Below are 14,202 nucleotides of genomic sequence, written 5' to 3'. Positions count from 1 at the left end.
AAATAGTGACTTTGTCACATCAGTAGGCCAGTGACCTTGAGTAAGTCACCTCTCACTCGGTGTCCCCATCTGTATATGGGGGTTAGCAATCCATGCCTCACTGGGCTAGAGTATGAGAATACAGTTTAGGAGAAGCATAACAGCATGGTATAGACTAGGTGTTGTGATGAGCGGATCCCCGTAGAAATGGGTATGTCCGGGGAAGGTAGGTGCACTGCTCTGGGGAGACATGGAGTGAAGAACTGGGGACAAGGGTACAGTGTAGTTGCATAAAATGGGTTATGGCAGGTGTGGGTTTGGTGTGTCCGGGTCATCGGCTAGCTCTGTAGGCCTACTCAACAATCTCGGCTAACATGTTTCCATGTAAATATGTGTACACCGCTGAAATTAGATTGTTTAATCTTCCCGCCCCCCACCCCCCGCCAGAAGTTAACATACATCACTGTATGAGTTTGAGATTAATCTCAAAGGTTCCTTCTCACCCAAACATCTAAGATTGGGTTTGGCTTTGCCTCCGAAAGGTTCTTAAATGCTGTTTCTTTAATGGGTGAGCTTTCTGATACTCCAAAGAAAGAATTCGGTAGCAGAATGTCGGACGCTTTCCAGTTGTCTATTTTTCGCTAGTTCTAATATTGATGCTTCTTGGAGTAAAGGTGGAAGCTGGGGGTGAGGGGGGGCGGTGAAGTCACCAAATACCTCAGTTTCCAGGAGCGAGATAAATTTTCTCTCCTAAAGAGGCTCAAGGAAGTAATCCAACTCCAGTTCTGGGGAAATCCAATCCGCAGATTTCCCCTTGCTTTGGTTCCTCGCCGGTTTTAATTACCCGCTCAGGGGAGCCATCGGCCAGCCCTACGCGAGGCCGGATAGAGTCCACCGGCTCCCAGGAGGGCGGGACCGAAGCTCAGGAGCTGGGAGTAGAAGGCAAGTCCCCGGCGAGCTCTGACAGGGGCTGGCGCCGCAGGACCACGACTCCCAGCATACCCTGCGGGCTACGCCAAAAGTGGTTGGCTGGGAGCTCTAGCCGTACTGTCCCTACTGGCCAATGGGATGCAAGATAGTGATCTGACCCGGACTCTCGGAGACCAACGGCAGTACAGGGGAGGCGGGAGCTTCCTTACCACTCACCTTGTGCTCGGAAAAACCACATTTAACAGGTCGTGCGGGGCTGGGCTCCGGGGGGCAGGGAGACTAGAGCCGAAAGGTCCGGCGGCATCCCAGAAAGCGGCGCCGGGAGGGTACCGATCACCTCGCGGCGCGCACCGGACGTCACCGGGGGCGGGGCCAGAGGCGGGGCCTGGCCTCGTTGTGAGCGGCTCGTAATCCATCATGGCGGCTGCGGGGGTCGGTGACCGTCCCTGAACAGCGTTGGAGCCGGAGCCGGTTCCCGGGTCCTGCGGCTGAGGAGCCCTTCCGTTGTCCACGGCCCCTACCTGGGGGGGAGGTCGGGTCCTGCGACGGAGCCCGGGGGATGTGACTGCCTGGCGGCGGCGGCCGTAGCAACGTCCGGGGCCGGGGGAGGGGGTGTTTCGGGCAGAGACCCCCAGGATCGGAGCAGCTGAGGCGGCCGGGCCTCCTCCCCCGCTCCGCCCGCGACCCGCCTTCGGGGCCGTGAGAGTCCTTCGTCCCTTACAGCCCCGCCCCGGCTCTGGGACCCTCGGGGTGGTCTCTTTCCCCAGACCTGGGACACCCCGTTTCCTGAGGCGTGGAGGAGCGTCGCCCCCGGAGTAAGCCGCCCGTGCCTCGCCCCGGCAGCCTCCCTCTTGCCCCCGAGCCGCTCCTTGCTCCGACTCCCGGCCCCAGGTTTGGTCTCGGAGCCCCCCATTCAAATCCCATCCCTGCTGTCAAGGGGCCTCCCCTTCCCCCCAGGTTGCTCCCGTGAGCCTCTAATGCCCTGACTTCTTCCAATGTCACCTACGGCCCCCTTAGTCTCAGCCCAGCCAAAAACTTTAATGCAAAGGAAAAGCTTGGACTGGTTTCACAGGCCTTTTAAAAAGCGGACTTAAAAGTTGCTGGCAATGCATTCCTTCTCGTCTGAGTGGAGGGCCAGCTCTCGCTGAAGTCGGGGTGACCCGTGTCCTTTTCCGGAGAGCAGGGTAGAGAAGCAGGAGCGGCAGCTAGTGCAGCAGGAAGTTTGTCGGAAGATGAAGACACCAAGATAGGGGTTGGGTGACTTCCCCAGGAAAAGTTCTGGAGGAGCATCCAGACACGATCAACGTTTCCTTGATGTGTGGAAATCGACATGACTTTAGCCTTACTGACCCTTGTACAGCATACCCTGTGAATATTTCTGTTTAGGTTTTTCTCCTTGAAAGGGAAGAAACTTACTCAGCCAGTAAAAGACACTTAAAATCAAGAAACTTTGGGATCACGTCGCAATTACATTACTTCGAATTGATAAACTGCGAATATAATCTGAACTCCTCTGTTTACATATGTCAACCTAAAATCTTCGCTTCCTTTCATTATGGAAGATGTCTTGTGATTGACCTCAATGACTGACTTGTGGAGATGCGGTGAATGTGAAATCCCACATATAGATCGTTTTCCTTCTAAGCTCACTGATCATTCTGAAAGATCTTGAACCCTCTTCTGGAAAGGGGTGCCTATCGTTACTTTATGGGTCAGCAGCCTGGAAAAGTTCTTGGGGACCAGAGAAGGCCAAGTTTGCCTGCCCTGCACTTTATCAAAGGAGCAGGGAAGAAAGAATCATCGAGGCATGGGGGTCCACACTGCAATGTTTTTGTGGAACATGGTGAGTGCTTTTCAAGCTTTCTGGTCCTGTTTTCAGCTTCGGGATGCCTAAGGAACTTTTGAACCACAGCCCTTGTGTCGGTTCTTTCCAGTTTTACTTAAAACTTCTGTTTCTGTAGTTAACTCTTAGTTTCTGGTGGGACTTTCTTTGTATAAGAAAAAGTTACTTGGTGACACTGGATGGCTTTATTCAAAATCTCTTTGAGTTGCTTATTTCTTGCCTGATTCCCCTTCTAACTCACTGTTGACCTTGGACACGCCATTTTACTATTCCACCTTCCTGAGGAGGTTGGATTTAAGTGGTTTCTCAGGATCCATAGTCCACGATTCTGCTCTGATCTAACGCATGGGGTCTTCTTCCCCTGCGGTGCGTGGATCTTTTACTACTTTACCTACAGGGAGCTTTTACCATATCCTCAAAGGGGTTTGTGCTCCCCTCAAAGTTAAAAACCACAGGTCCTAGTTGACACTAATATTCTTGACCTTTTCAGTCATAAGTAGAACTTGAAAATACTCACTTTGGAGCTATGTGGGAACAGTCGAGGCCGGGGAGACAGCATTCCTTGTGAATTGAGGATCCCCAGCTTCTAGTTATTTCACCTTACACCAGGAGTATTCCTTTGCCATGGATGGAGCTTTTTCCTCTGCCCCTCTCCCTGTTTCATATGACATTTGGGACAAGAAAGGTTGTCTTTGACATTTTTATGAAAGTCACTGACATTTGAGTGCTGACAGTACATATTATACTGGTCACGTCCAGTAATTTTGCGTGACGTTTTAAAGCTAAGCGTCAGCTTAGACTGATGTCTGGGACAGGGGACAGCCATGCACCAATTAATTAGGGTCCTGTTTGTACTGTCACAGCCTGACATTTTTCAAACTGTGTACTTTATATTAAAATATCAACTGAGCCCACCCACCCAATAAGCAAATGTAGGACGTGTGCAAGTAGCATATACTTTGAAATTCAATCACAAATACCCTTAACAATGGGTGACTACAATGAACAAAGTTCTCTATTCAGTGAACTTGCATTTGACAGTTGAGGTTGATTTTCTTAACGGAAATCGTCATCTAAATAATCTGAGTACTTGGATTTTACTTTGCCTTGAAACATTAGTTATATTTTAGCATTGGTTTTAGACAGGCAAATACAGTAATGTTATGGCGCTTCCCAAATTCAGGATTTATAAAGTGAATTGTTTACATTTTTAAATAGTGATGATCATGCAACCCTTAGTGAAAATTGGTACAGACTTTTTGGAGAGCTTTGGCCAAACTTATCAGAATTTAAAATATACATACCAGTGACCCAGTAATCTCACTTCTAGGAAACTATCCTGGTATAGAACACTGTAGTGCCTTACATGTGCCTTATACCCCTCCGGGGGGTCCAGAGGTTAAAACTTTCCGTATTAACACAATACTAAGACGTTATTTGCACTCTTTGCTCTATTGGTGCAAAAGTAATGCAGTCTCCTAAGCATGAATCCAGGCTGTGGCGACTAACTATGGTGGCCATTGTATTCTTCATGCCATGCACTCATAGTAAAAAAAAAAAATTTTTTTTTTTGGTTTTCACTTAATGTTCCTGGTGAAGCAGCAAAAATGATTAATTTCACTAACTCTTGACTCTTGTTTGTATCTTGTTAATCTTCTGTGGATGAACGGGGAAGTAATTTTGTGCGCTGGTTGTCTCTAGGAAGAGTGCTTGGGCAGTGGTTAGTTGCGAGCTGAACTTGCCGCTTTTTTCATGGACTACCATGTTTACCGACAAACTATGGTTATTCAGATTAAAAAATGTATAACAGAGTCTTTCAAGGAAGACAACTGGTAGGGTCTATTGTCAGCGAAAATTAGGATTTTGGAAAACCTGTATCTGCTACTGTGATGTAGAGATTGGTGGTAATATCTACAAACGTGCTATTTTGATATCTTATAATGGAATGTATTATTTGGAAAATCTACATAATTCAGTGAACTGATATTTTCTAAATGATCAACACATGATGTTATAAAATCAGGCACAGGTAAAAAAGATTCATTCAAGGTGCAAGATGGACCATTGGATTTTAATGTAACAGAATACAAAAATTAATTGATAGAGTTTTAGATTCTACTCAAAACTAATCTTTAAGAAACTACCACTTAGCGAGTTTGGTATAGCTTCAGAGAACAATACCTACAATTATCTATAAACAGGGGAAAACAAGTTATTTTCCAGTGATAATAAACTTTATTTTTAGGTGAACAAATGAATAAATGATTTAACTTTTTCAGTTTAAATTTATACTGTGGTAAATATTGATGAGATAACCTATATAAACAAAAGCACTTTGGGGTCCTATATAATTTTCAAGAGAGTAAAGTGGTCATGAGATAAAAAAAATTTTAGAACTGCTGCTACAGAAAGTCTATCAAGAAGTCATATAAGGGTGTGTGCAAAAAAAAAAAGGAAAGTCATATAAGGATGTTTATTGCCAGCATACTGTAAAGTACCAACACTGAAAGATGTCCATGTAATGGTAAGTGGAAAAAAGCAATTTGGGGATCAGTCTGCATGATATGGCCCTATTTTTGTAAAACAAAAATTAACTATTTGTACATGCACAGAAAAAAGTGGAAGAATTTAGACTGACATAGTTGTTAATCTCTAGGGAATTGGGATTTAGGTGGAACAGCAGAAAACTTTCACTTTTTACTTTGCATTTGTGATATTTCAGACCTTTTACAACAAATTTGTTTTATTTTGTAATACCAAAATTATGAGGGTTTGAAAACCAAATTGATGGGAGCCCAACCAAATAATCACTTCTTTGTAGCACAATTTAATGAAAGAAGTTGCCTAGATCATGTTTTACTGAAGACAAATCAATTTCTTTGGACTTCGGGTATACTTTTTCTAGGGGAACAAATGGTTCTTGATCTCTCACAGGCTGATCTTTCTAGAGTTGGTTAACATCCATATAGATTGGATTAAAAAACTCGCAGCCATAACATACAACGTTGAACCAGACATGAATCTGGAAGCCAAGAATAATGTTGCGCGGTGGTGGTGAATCTGAAAGGGGTGGGCAGATGGCAGCTTTTTGCTGGGATCTTTCAGGGTCAAAGGGCTGGTCATATGTGCAGGGGGAAAAAAGGAAACCATGATATTATTTCAGGGACCATATGTTCCAAATTTCCGTGTCTTGACAAAGAAAATTCACTTTTTTTTTTTTTTTTTTTTTTTTTTTGCGGTACGCGGGCCTCTCACTGTTGTGGCCTCTCCCATTGCGGAGCACAGGCTCCGGACACACAGGCTCAGCAGCCATGGCTCACGGACCCAGCCGCTCCGTGGCATGTGGGATCCTCCCGGACCGCGGCACGAACCCGTGTCCCCTGCATCTGCAGGCGGACTCTCAACCACTGCGCCACCGGGGAAGCCCAGAAAATTCACTTTTATGAAAGCTGGTAAAACAGGATTGAAAGCATTCACTAGTAAACCTGTTTACCTTAGTGTGTCCTTCTTTCTTCAGCAAATATTTATTGAGCTCACACTATGTTCCAGGTAGTGTTTTAGTCATTGGTGATACATTAGTGAATAAAAACACTTCCCTGCCCTTCTTAAACTTACATTCTAGTGGGTGGAGACAGACCATAAATAAGCTAAATAAGTAAAATATAGAGTATATTAGGTGGTGGTAGGTGCTGAGGAGAAGAATAACATAGAAAAGGGGGCAGGGAATATTGGAGGGGGGTGATTTTCGTTAGGGTGGCTAGAGAGGCCCCACTGAGAAGGTGGCTCTTGAATAAAGACCTGAGGAGGGAGGTGAGGGAGCAAGCCATGGAAATAATGGCTTTCAGGCAGAGGGGAATCAGGGCGCACAGGGCCCTAGGCAGAGCTTGCTTAGCAGGTTCACGGAGGAGCCTAGAGTAGCTGGAGCAGAGAGAGCAGAAGGAGAGTTGTGGGGGAAGAAATGGGCGGTGGGGGGAGGTGGCTGGAGAAGAATGTGGCCTTGTTGTCCATCTCAAGAATTTTGACTTATGTGGTGTTGGGAGAATTTTGAGGGAGGAGTAACAGGGCCTGGTTTACGCTTTAATAAAATCTCTCTGGCTGCTAAGTTCTGAAGGAAAGCGAAGGAGGAAGGAGGGATTCCACTTGGCTGTTGATGGCACTACCCTAGATGAGAATGGTGAAGGCTTGGCGCAGGGTGTGGTGGTGGTGAAGGGGTCAGATTCTGTGAATATCTGAAGGCACGGCAGACTAGATTTGCTCTTATATTCGATATGAGACGTGGGGTGTGAGGGAAGTCAAGGGTTTTTGGACTGAATAACTGGAAAAATGGCGTTGCCTTTTACTGAAATGTAAACTAGAGGAGCGGGGTTTGGGGAAATGGGTTGGGGGATGAAGATCTGGAGCTGAAGTGCCTGTTAAGCATCCAGGTGGATATGACAGATACACAGTTGAGTCTACAAGTCTGAATTCAGGGAAGCAGTCCAGGTTGGGGAGAGAACCTGGGAGTCACCAGGTTCTAGATGGTATTTAAAGCTAGGAGAATGTATGACATCCCCAAGGGAAATCTCCATGTATGTGTCTTTCATATAAGTAAGGTGCTATTCAGTAGTTTATGATATTAAGACTTTACATTTTTATATAGGATTAGTTTGAATCTTTTTTTTTTGCGGGGGGGGGGGTGCGACATTCAAATTTTGCGTGGGAATGATTTTTAAATCCTATATCTCTGTGGATTTTTTCCCCCTAAATCAGAAAGTTTCAGAGTTTAAAAAAAATTGCACACAATTTTTCCTATTTTTCTTGGTAGTGAATATTTTGAATATAAAATCATTTCAATTTTTTTTTTGGCGGTACGCGGGCCTCTCACCACTGCGGCCTCTCTGGCTGCGGAGCACAGGCTCCGGACGCGCAGGCCCAGTGGCCATGGCTCATGGGCCCAGCCGCTCCGCAGCACGTGGGATCTTCCCAGACTGGGGCACGAACCCGTGTCCCCTGCATCGGCAGGCGAACTCCCAACCACTGCGCCACCAGGGAAGCCCTCATTTCAATTTTTAAAGTTTTGTAATGCTTTTCTAGTTAATGCTTTAAAAAAATTGAAGCTTTTTTTTCTCTATAAATTATTTCTGGATTTTCTAATTTTAACTTAGTACATCTGTGTCCTTCAAGGTATTACTTAATTAATTTGTTTATATCAGATATTTTGCTATGTGTGACCTTAACTGAAAAATGATTTTAAGAAATTGTTTACTCTCAATTTAAAACTACTCTTTTCAAATAAAAGTTTATTCAAGGTAATCGAATAGGAACTTGATAGATCAACACTGTAATTCTCATCACTGTTAAATTATACTAAGCATTCAAACACATCAGGAGGTGGGAGAACATACAGCTATTGAGTCTTATAGGTATTAAAGTTCAATCAGATCCTTAAAAAGAGGTTGTTTGGAAAGATTATATCCCTGTATTTATTAGGTATTGGGTTGTGGTACATGAACTAAGAAAATGCAAAATTGTATGTTTGTACATTTTTTTTAAGGCATCCTGTTATTTTCCATAGTCTAATACATTTTGTATGGCTTTCTTGTTTTTCATGAAATCTTATTGCCACTTTAAGAAATATGCTTATAATATAGAAGAATACGGAAATTTCAGTCTTGGGATAAGTAACGGAGGATGATCAAAGATGATTTAACGAAAAGAGTTTTTACCTTATTTAAATGAAACATCCTGTTAAAGAAAATAATAGAAATTGGAGAAAACAAGAAATCATTTTGTATTGGTTAAGATCTGTGCTTCAGATCTCCATGTGATAACCACTGGTGTGTTGTGAAGTGTGTTGCAAAGAGATACATTTTATGAGTGGGAGGAAAAAGGATGAGTTAACATGATTGAGTTAGGAATTATACCCATAGGAGTATGTCAGGCATATTATCTGGATCTACGGGGTAAAAAGATTAAAATTGCTACTTAAATGATGAGCGTCAGTAAAAAGAAGCACTCCCTTAAGGTCTTCTGTGTGCGTATTCTGCAGTTCCCTGACTCCTTGCCTTTTTGGTGGTTGTGCCCCTGACATCACTCTTCTGTGTGTTCAAAACCCACCTGCCTTTCAAAACTCTGCTTGGGTCCCACCTCCTTCTTGAACACAGATTTTGATGTGTTGAGTTTGGAGTGTTTATTTCCCAGATATTTGGGAGAGTCTAGATATCTTACTGATTTCTAACTTAGTTCCATGTGGTCAGAGAACATCCTCTGTAAAATTTCAGTTTTTTGACATTTACTGAGATTAATTTTATGGCCCAGCCTATGACCTGTCTTACTGAATGTTCCATTTGTACTTGAAAAGAATATGTGTTCTGCAGTTGTTGGTTGTAATTTTCTATAAATGTGAATTAGATCAAGTTGGTTGACAGTGCTGTTTAAAATCTTCTACAGCCTTACTTATTTTTGGTATACTTTTTTATCTGTACTTTTGCTAAGTTTCTTTTTGGTCTCTTTTGTCACTGAGCAGGGGTGTTAAAAATCACAGCTGTGATGATAGATTTTGGGTTTTCTTTGCTTTTAATTCTATCTTAAATTTTTTTTTTAGCTTTTAAAGTATTTGTTAGAAAACAAAGATGGCAGGGGTGGGGGAAGGAGGGGGGCTAAGCAATTAACTAAAGAAGCTAGAAAAACAAAGTAATCCCACAGTACACAGAAGGAAGAGAATGGTAAAAATAAAAAGAGAAATTAAGGGACTTCCCTGGTGGCACAGTGGTTAAGAATCCGCCTGTCAACACAGGAGACACAGGTTCAAGCCCTGGTCTGGGAAGATCCCACATGCCATGGAGCAGCTAAGCCCGTGCACCACAACTACTGAGCCCACATGCCACAGCTACTGAAGCCTGTGCACCTAGAGCCCATGCTCCGCAACAAGAGAGGCCACCACAACGAGAAGCCCGTGCACCACAATGAAGGGTAGCCCCCACTCGCCACAACTAGAGAAAGCACGTGTGCAGCAGTGAAGACCCAACACAGCCAAAAAAAAAAAAAAAAAAAACCCAGAAATTAAGAAATGGAAATGATAAAAATACCAAAAGCTGACTTTGAAAGAAATTTGTAAATTAGGCGAATGTCTTGCAAGATTGATGAAGAAAAAGAAAAGGCATACACACGCAATACTGAGAATGAAAATATAAGTATTCTGTTAGTTTTTGTTTCATGTATTTTGAAGCTCTGTTACGTAACCAAAACTTAATTTTTTTTTTCTGTTTTTCAGTTGGGATACTTTCTGTTGATCTGTGTTCAAGTTCACTAACTCTTCTGTAGTTTCTAGTCTTAAGTTTCTTTAAAATTTTCATTTCAGATATTGTCATTTTAAATTGTGAAATTTTCATTTGGTTCTTTTTTATAGTTTGCATTTTTCTAGTGAGATTCACCATCTTTTCACTCATTAGGTCCATCTTTTCCTCCAAATCCTTGAAGGTATTTATGATAAAGATCTGTCTGTTAATTTAAATATCTGGGTCATCTTGGGGTCTATTTTTATTGATTGCTTTTTCCCTACACTATGAATCACATTTCCCTGCTTCTTTGCATGTTTAATCATTTTTTATTGTATGTCAGACATGTGGATGTTATATTTTAGGGATTTTTGGATCTTTTCTTACTTTAGAGAGGTTTTCATTTTGTTCTGACAGGAAGTTAAGTTACTGACATACTCTTTTGACCCTGAAGTTTGGTTTGTGTTTTGTTAGACTGAGTCTATTTTGGATTTATCCTTAGTCCAGAGGCATGGCCCTTACTCTAGGGGGCATTCTTTTTTTTTTTTTTTTTTTTTTTGGCTACATTGGGTGTTCATTGCTGTGCGCAGGCTTTCTCTAGTTGTGGCGAGCGGGAGCTACTCTTCGTTGTGGTGCATGGGCTTCTCTCATTGCAGTGGCTTCTCTTGTTGCGGATCACTGGCTCTAGGCACGTGGGCTTCAGTAGTTGTGGCTTATGGGCTCTAGAGCGCAGGCTCAGTAGTTGTGGCGCACGGGCTTAGTTGCTCTGTGGCATGTGGGATCTTCCTGGACCAGGAATCACACCCATGTCCCCTGCACTGGCAGGCGGATTCTTAACCACTGCCCCACCAGGGAAGTCCTAAAATTCTTTTAAATTAAAATTTTTCTTTCAGATTTTCTTTGATACTTAGTACTTGGTTCCTTGATGGTAGAGACCAAGTTCATACATCTTCATGGGTCAAGCACTATATTTTTTACAGGCTAGATGCTCAGTAAATATGGAATTGAATCTAGTTAAGTGATTTTTTCAATGCCCCCTCTGTATCATGAACTGTGTCAGTCTGGGGTAGGACAGCAGACTACCCCAGAACAAGGGGACAAGGTAGCTAGCCAACAAAAGACTCTTTGTGTCCAGTTTACAATTCTGAGGACCACCATTGGCCATCTGCTTGGGAAAATGGTTATTGCCTTAGAATCAACAGTGTGGGATAGGTGCGATAAACAGGCTGAAGTTAAGGGGTACTTGTTCAATTTGATCTTGGTGGTTAAGTGGTGGGGAGACCCCTGCTGGAGCCAACAGTACCTTTTATCTTTTTATGCCAAGGGCTGCTTGTCGCCACTAACTGAGTCTGGAAATACAGTATAGCACAGGAGTATTGGGCTGAATTTATAGTAATACCTAAACTTAATTGGAAGCTTCACTTAAATAGATTTTATTTTTTGGCATTTTCACTTTTATGAGAAAGAAAGAAAGGCAGCCAATCCAGTATTAAGAATCTGGTCAAAACAAACAACTCCTGAATTTGCCCTGGTATTGAGTAGATTCAACATTAACTTCTGTACTTTATGCTTCTGCAATATCATTTAGTAATTCATGGTTTTATTGGTGATTCTGTAGAATCCTGAATTACAGAGGGTGTTTCTTATGGATGTGTAAAGATCTAAATATTTTAAAAGCACTTTCATATACTTTTTTGGGGGAAATCTCTAATGTAGATAGGATAGATGTTATTCCTCTTTTTCAGTAGAGAAAACTGAGGTTCAGGGTGGTGAAGTCGTGTTTTTAGGATTATATTGCTGATTCATTATAGAGCTGGGGTTGAAATCAAGTGTTTTTTGATAGCTTGAGTATTTTTTTTGTCAAAAACATTACTTTTTTGAAGATGGACTAATGCCTTTTGAAAATCTTCACAACGTTGAAATGGGGCGGGGGGGTGTTTAGATTTAGAATGCATCTAATCAAGAAGTTTATTTTTTTACTGTTTTGTGGAATATGTTTTTGACACTATATTGAATATTCTTACCTTTTGGTAGTTGGGTGTTTGGGGATGGTAGTGCATAACAAAAGACCTTATTTAGGCATTTATAATTTACAATTTATGCTTTAATAAATTTAATTTTATTCATAATTTTAGAAACCTATAAATTTTCCATGCTTTGTGACAGTTTTAAATTTTATTTTAAAATTTTTAATAATTTCAAATAGACAGTACAATTTCTGATTTAACTACAAAACTACATTACATATATTTAAACTATAAAACTATATTACAAATGTCTATTCTGAGAAGCTTGCTTCTATCCCAGTCCTGTCTATCCTTTTTATTCCACTACTCCCTTTGGGAAGCCAGTTTTATTAGTTTCTCTTATCCTTCCAGTGTTTCTTTTGCAAATATGAGCAAATATATATTTATTAAACAAACGATAGCATGCAGTGTATACTGTTCTGTACTTAAAAAAATTTTCACTTAATATATCCTTAGGATCTCTACATATTGGAATATAGATATCTTCATTCTTTCCGTTGGTTTCTGTTGTATCCCACTGTCTTAGAAGTACCATTGGTTTTTCAACTAGTCCTCTGTTTCTGGATATTTAGGTTGTTTCCTGTCTTTAGCTATTACGGACGAAGCTGCAAGAATAACCTTATATCTGTCATTTTATACTTGTGCAGGTATAGCTGTGGGAATGGGAGTACTGGGCTAAAGGGTAAATGCATTTGTCATTTTTATTAATAGCTAGATATTACTTAGTAGATAGTAGTAGCAGATAGTTAGATATTAATATGGATACTATGTTGATAGCTACATTCCCTTCATTAGTAATGCACGAGAGTGATTATATCCCCAGAGCCTAGCTGAGAGAGTGTTACCAAGTTTTGGGACTTTTAAGTAAGTGATAGTATTTTGGATTTACTATGGATTTAATTAGTAGCTCTCCTATGAGCAAGGTTGAGCATTTTGAACATGATTAATGGACATACATATTTATCTTGCTGTGAGCCATCTCACCAGGTTCATTATGTGGCAAATGCTGCAGTAGGGAACTGTGCAGGGCCAGGTTGGTTGCCTGAACAGCATCCTCTGTCCTCTGATCCGTCACTGCCCATGTATCTCACGAGAAACAGCCCCATCCCAACCTCCGGAGGGGGCCTGATGAGGTGGTTTTCAGCCCTAGCTGTACAGTAAAATCTCCTCAGGAGCTTAAAAAGACTTCTGTCCAGGTCCCACCCCTAGGGAGGATTTAATTGGCCTGGGGAGATGCCCGAGCATCAGTTTTTTGCTTGGTTTTCTATTAATGAAAGATTTTATTCAAAAAGATTATTGCGAGGGAGGGTAAGGGACTACTGAAATAGAGAGAATGCTCTGACCATAAGGGCTGCAAAGTGTCCCCTTGTTTTTGTTTTTAACTCTCCAGGTGATTCTAACAGGCAGCCAGGATTGAGCACCCCTGGTCTAAGACAATCATGGCATTCTGAGTTGACGCAGTCTGATGGAAAGCAAGGCCTTTTCTTCCCTGGAGCTGGGGGTGGACCATCTTTGCTTCTGGTCGTCCGTGTGATCCTAGAGGGCAGCCAGCCTCAGGCTGGAGCCTGAAAGCCTTGGGGGGGGTGGAGTTGGGGGAGGGAGCGGGCACGGCATGGTGCTGCTGTGCCGGCTCGCCTCTGGACTTTGAGTTCAGTGACGCCGCGTGTTGCCTCGTAGTTTAAGTCAGTTTGCGTTGGGTTTACCATCACTTGCACCACCAGTATCCTCGCTGAAAGAGCAAATACATTTCACCGTGGTCAGTTGTCCCACCTCGCCATCTTCTGAGAGAAAAATGACAGGTTCCACTGACAGACGACGTTACAAGTCTTTATGTTTGTCAGGCTCTTAATTTACATACTACTTGCACACTTGTTTCTATGTTTTGTAAAATTGGCGAAATCCTGTGTTATAGGGATATCCCTACTTCTCCCTACCACAGTGTACTCATTACATCCCCGAGGTATATTGCTGGACTGCCATGTTATAGCACCACTTTGGGAAAGATAATGCGTTATTTATATGGTCTTAAAACCCGCTCCTGGGTTGGTAGTGGGGACTGCCTGGATCAGCCACTGCCAGCCCTCCTGTGCCCCTGCAGCGTAGCTTGTCCTGCAGTTGGCACCTCCAGCTAACGTGCTAAACTCCGGGCCGCTTTGAAGAACACAGG

The 14,202-nt window shown here is 42.5% G+C and overlaps 2 protein-coding genes across 2 annotated transcripts in view; both read left to right on the top strand.

Annotated features, from left to right (window-relative positions):
- Nucleotides 1-1,131: 1,131 nt before the first annotated feature.
- On the top strand, nucleotides 1,132-2,010 carry LOC309800464 (uncharacterized protein). The gene has a single exon (XM_082614591.1). The coding sequence runs from the start codon at nucleotides 1,905-1,907 to the stop codon at nucleotides 2,001-2,003; it is 99 nt and encodes a 32-aa protein (XP_082470717.1). The 5' UTR covers nucleotides 1,132-1,904; the 3' UTR covers nucleotides 2,004-2,010.
- Nucleotides 2,011-2,037: 27 nt separating this feature from the next.
- ABL1 (ABL proto-oncogene 1, non-receptor tyrosine kinase) overlaps nucleotides 2,038-14,202 on the top strand; it is a 134,799-nt gene continuing 122,634 nt past the window's right edge. Inside the window, exon 1 of the mRNA XM_082614574.1 lies at nucleotides 2,038-2,752. Coding sequence (XP_082470700.1) covers nucleotides 2,617-2,752 — 136 coding nt within the window. The 5' untranslated portion in view covers nucleotides 2,038-2,616. The remainder of the gene's footprint in view (nucleotides 2,753-14,202) is intronic.

Source organism: Mesoplodon mirus (assembly GCF_964341445.2).
Source record: "Mesoplodon mirus genome assembly, chromosome: 1".
Classification (NCBI taxonomy): domain Eukaryota; kingdom Metazoa; phylum Chordata; class Mammalia; order Artiodactyla; family Ziphiidae; genus Mesoplodon; species Mesoplodon mirus.
Note: the sequence above shows the minus strand (reverse complement) of the source record. Positions and strands in the feature narration are given on the sequence as shown.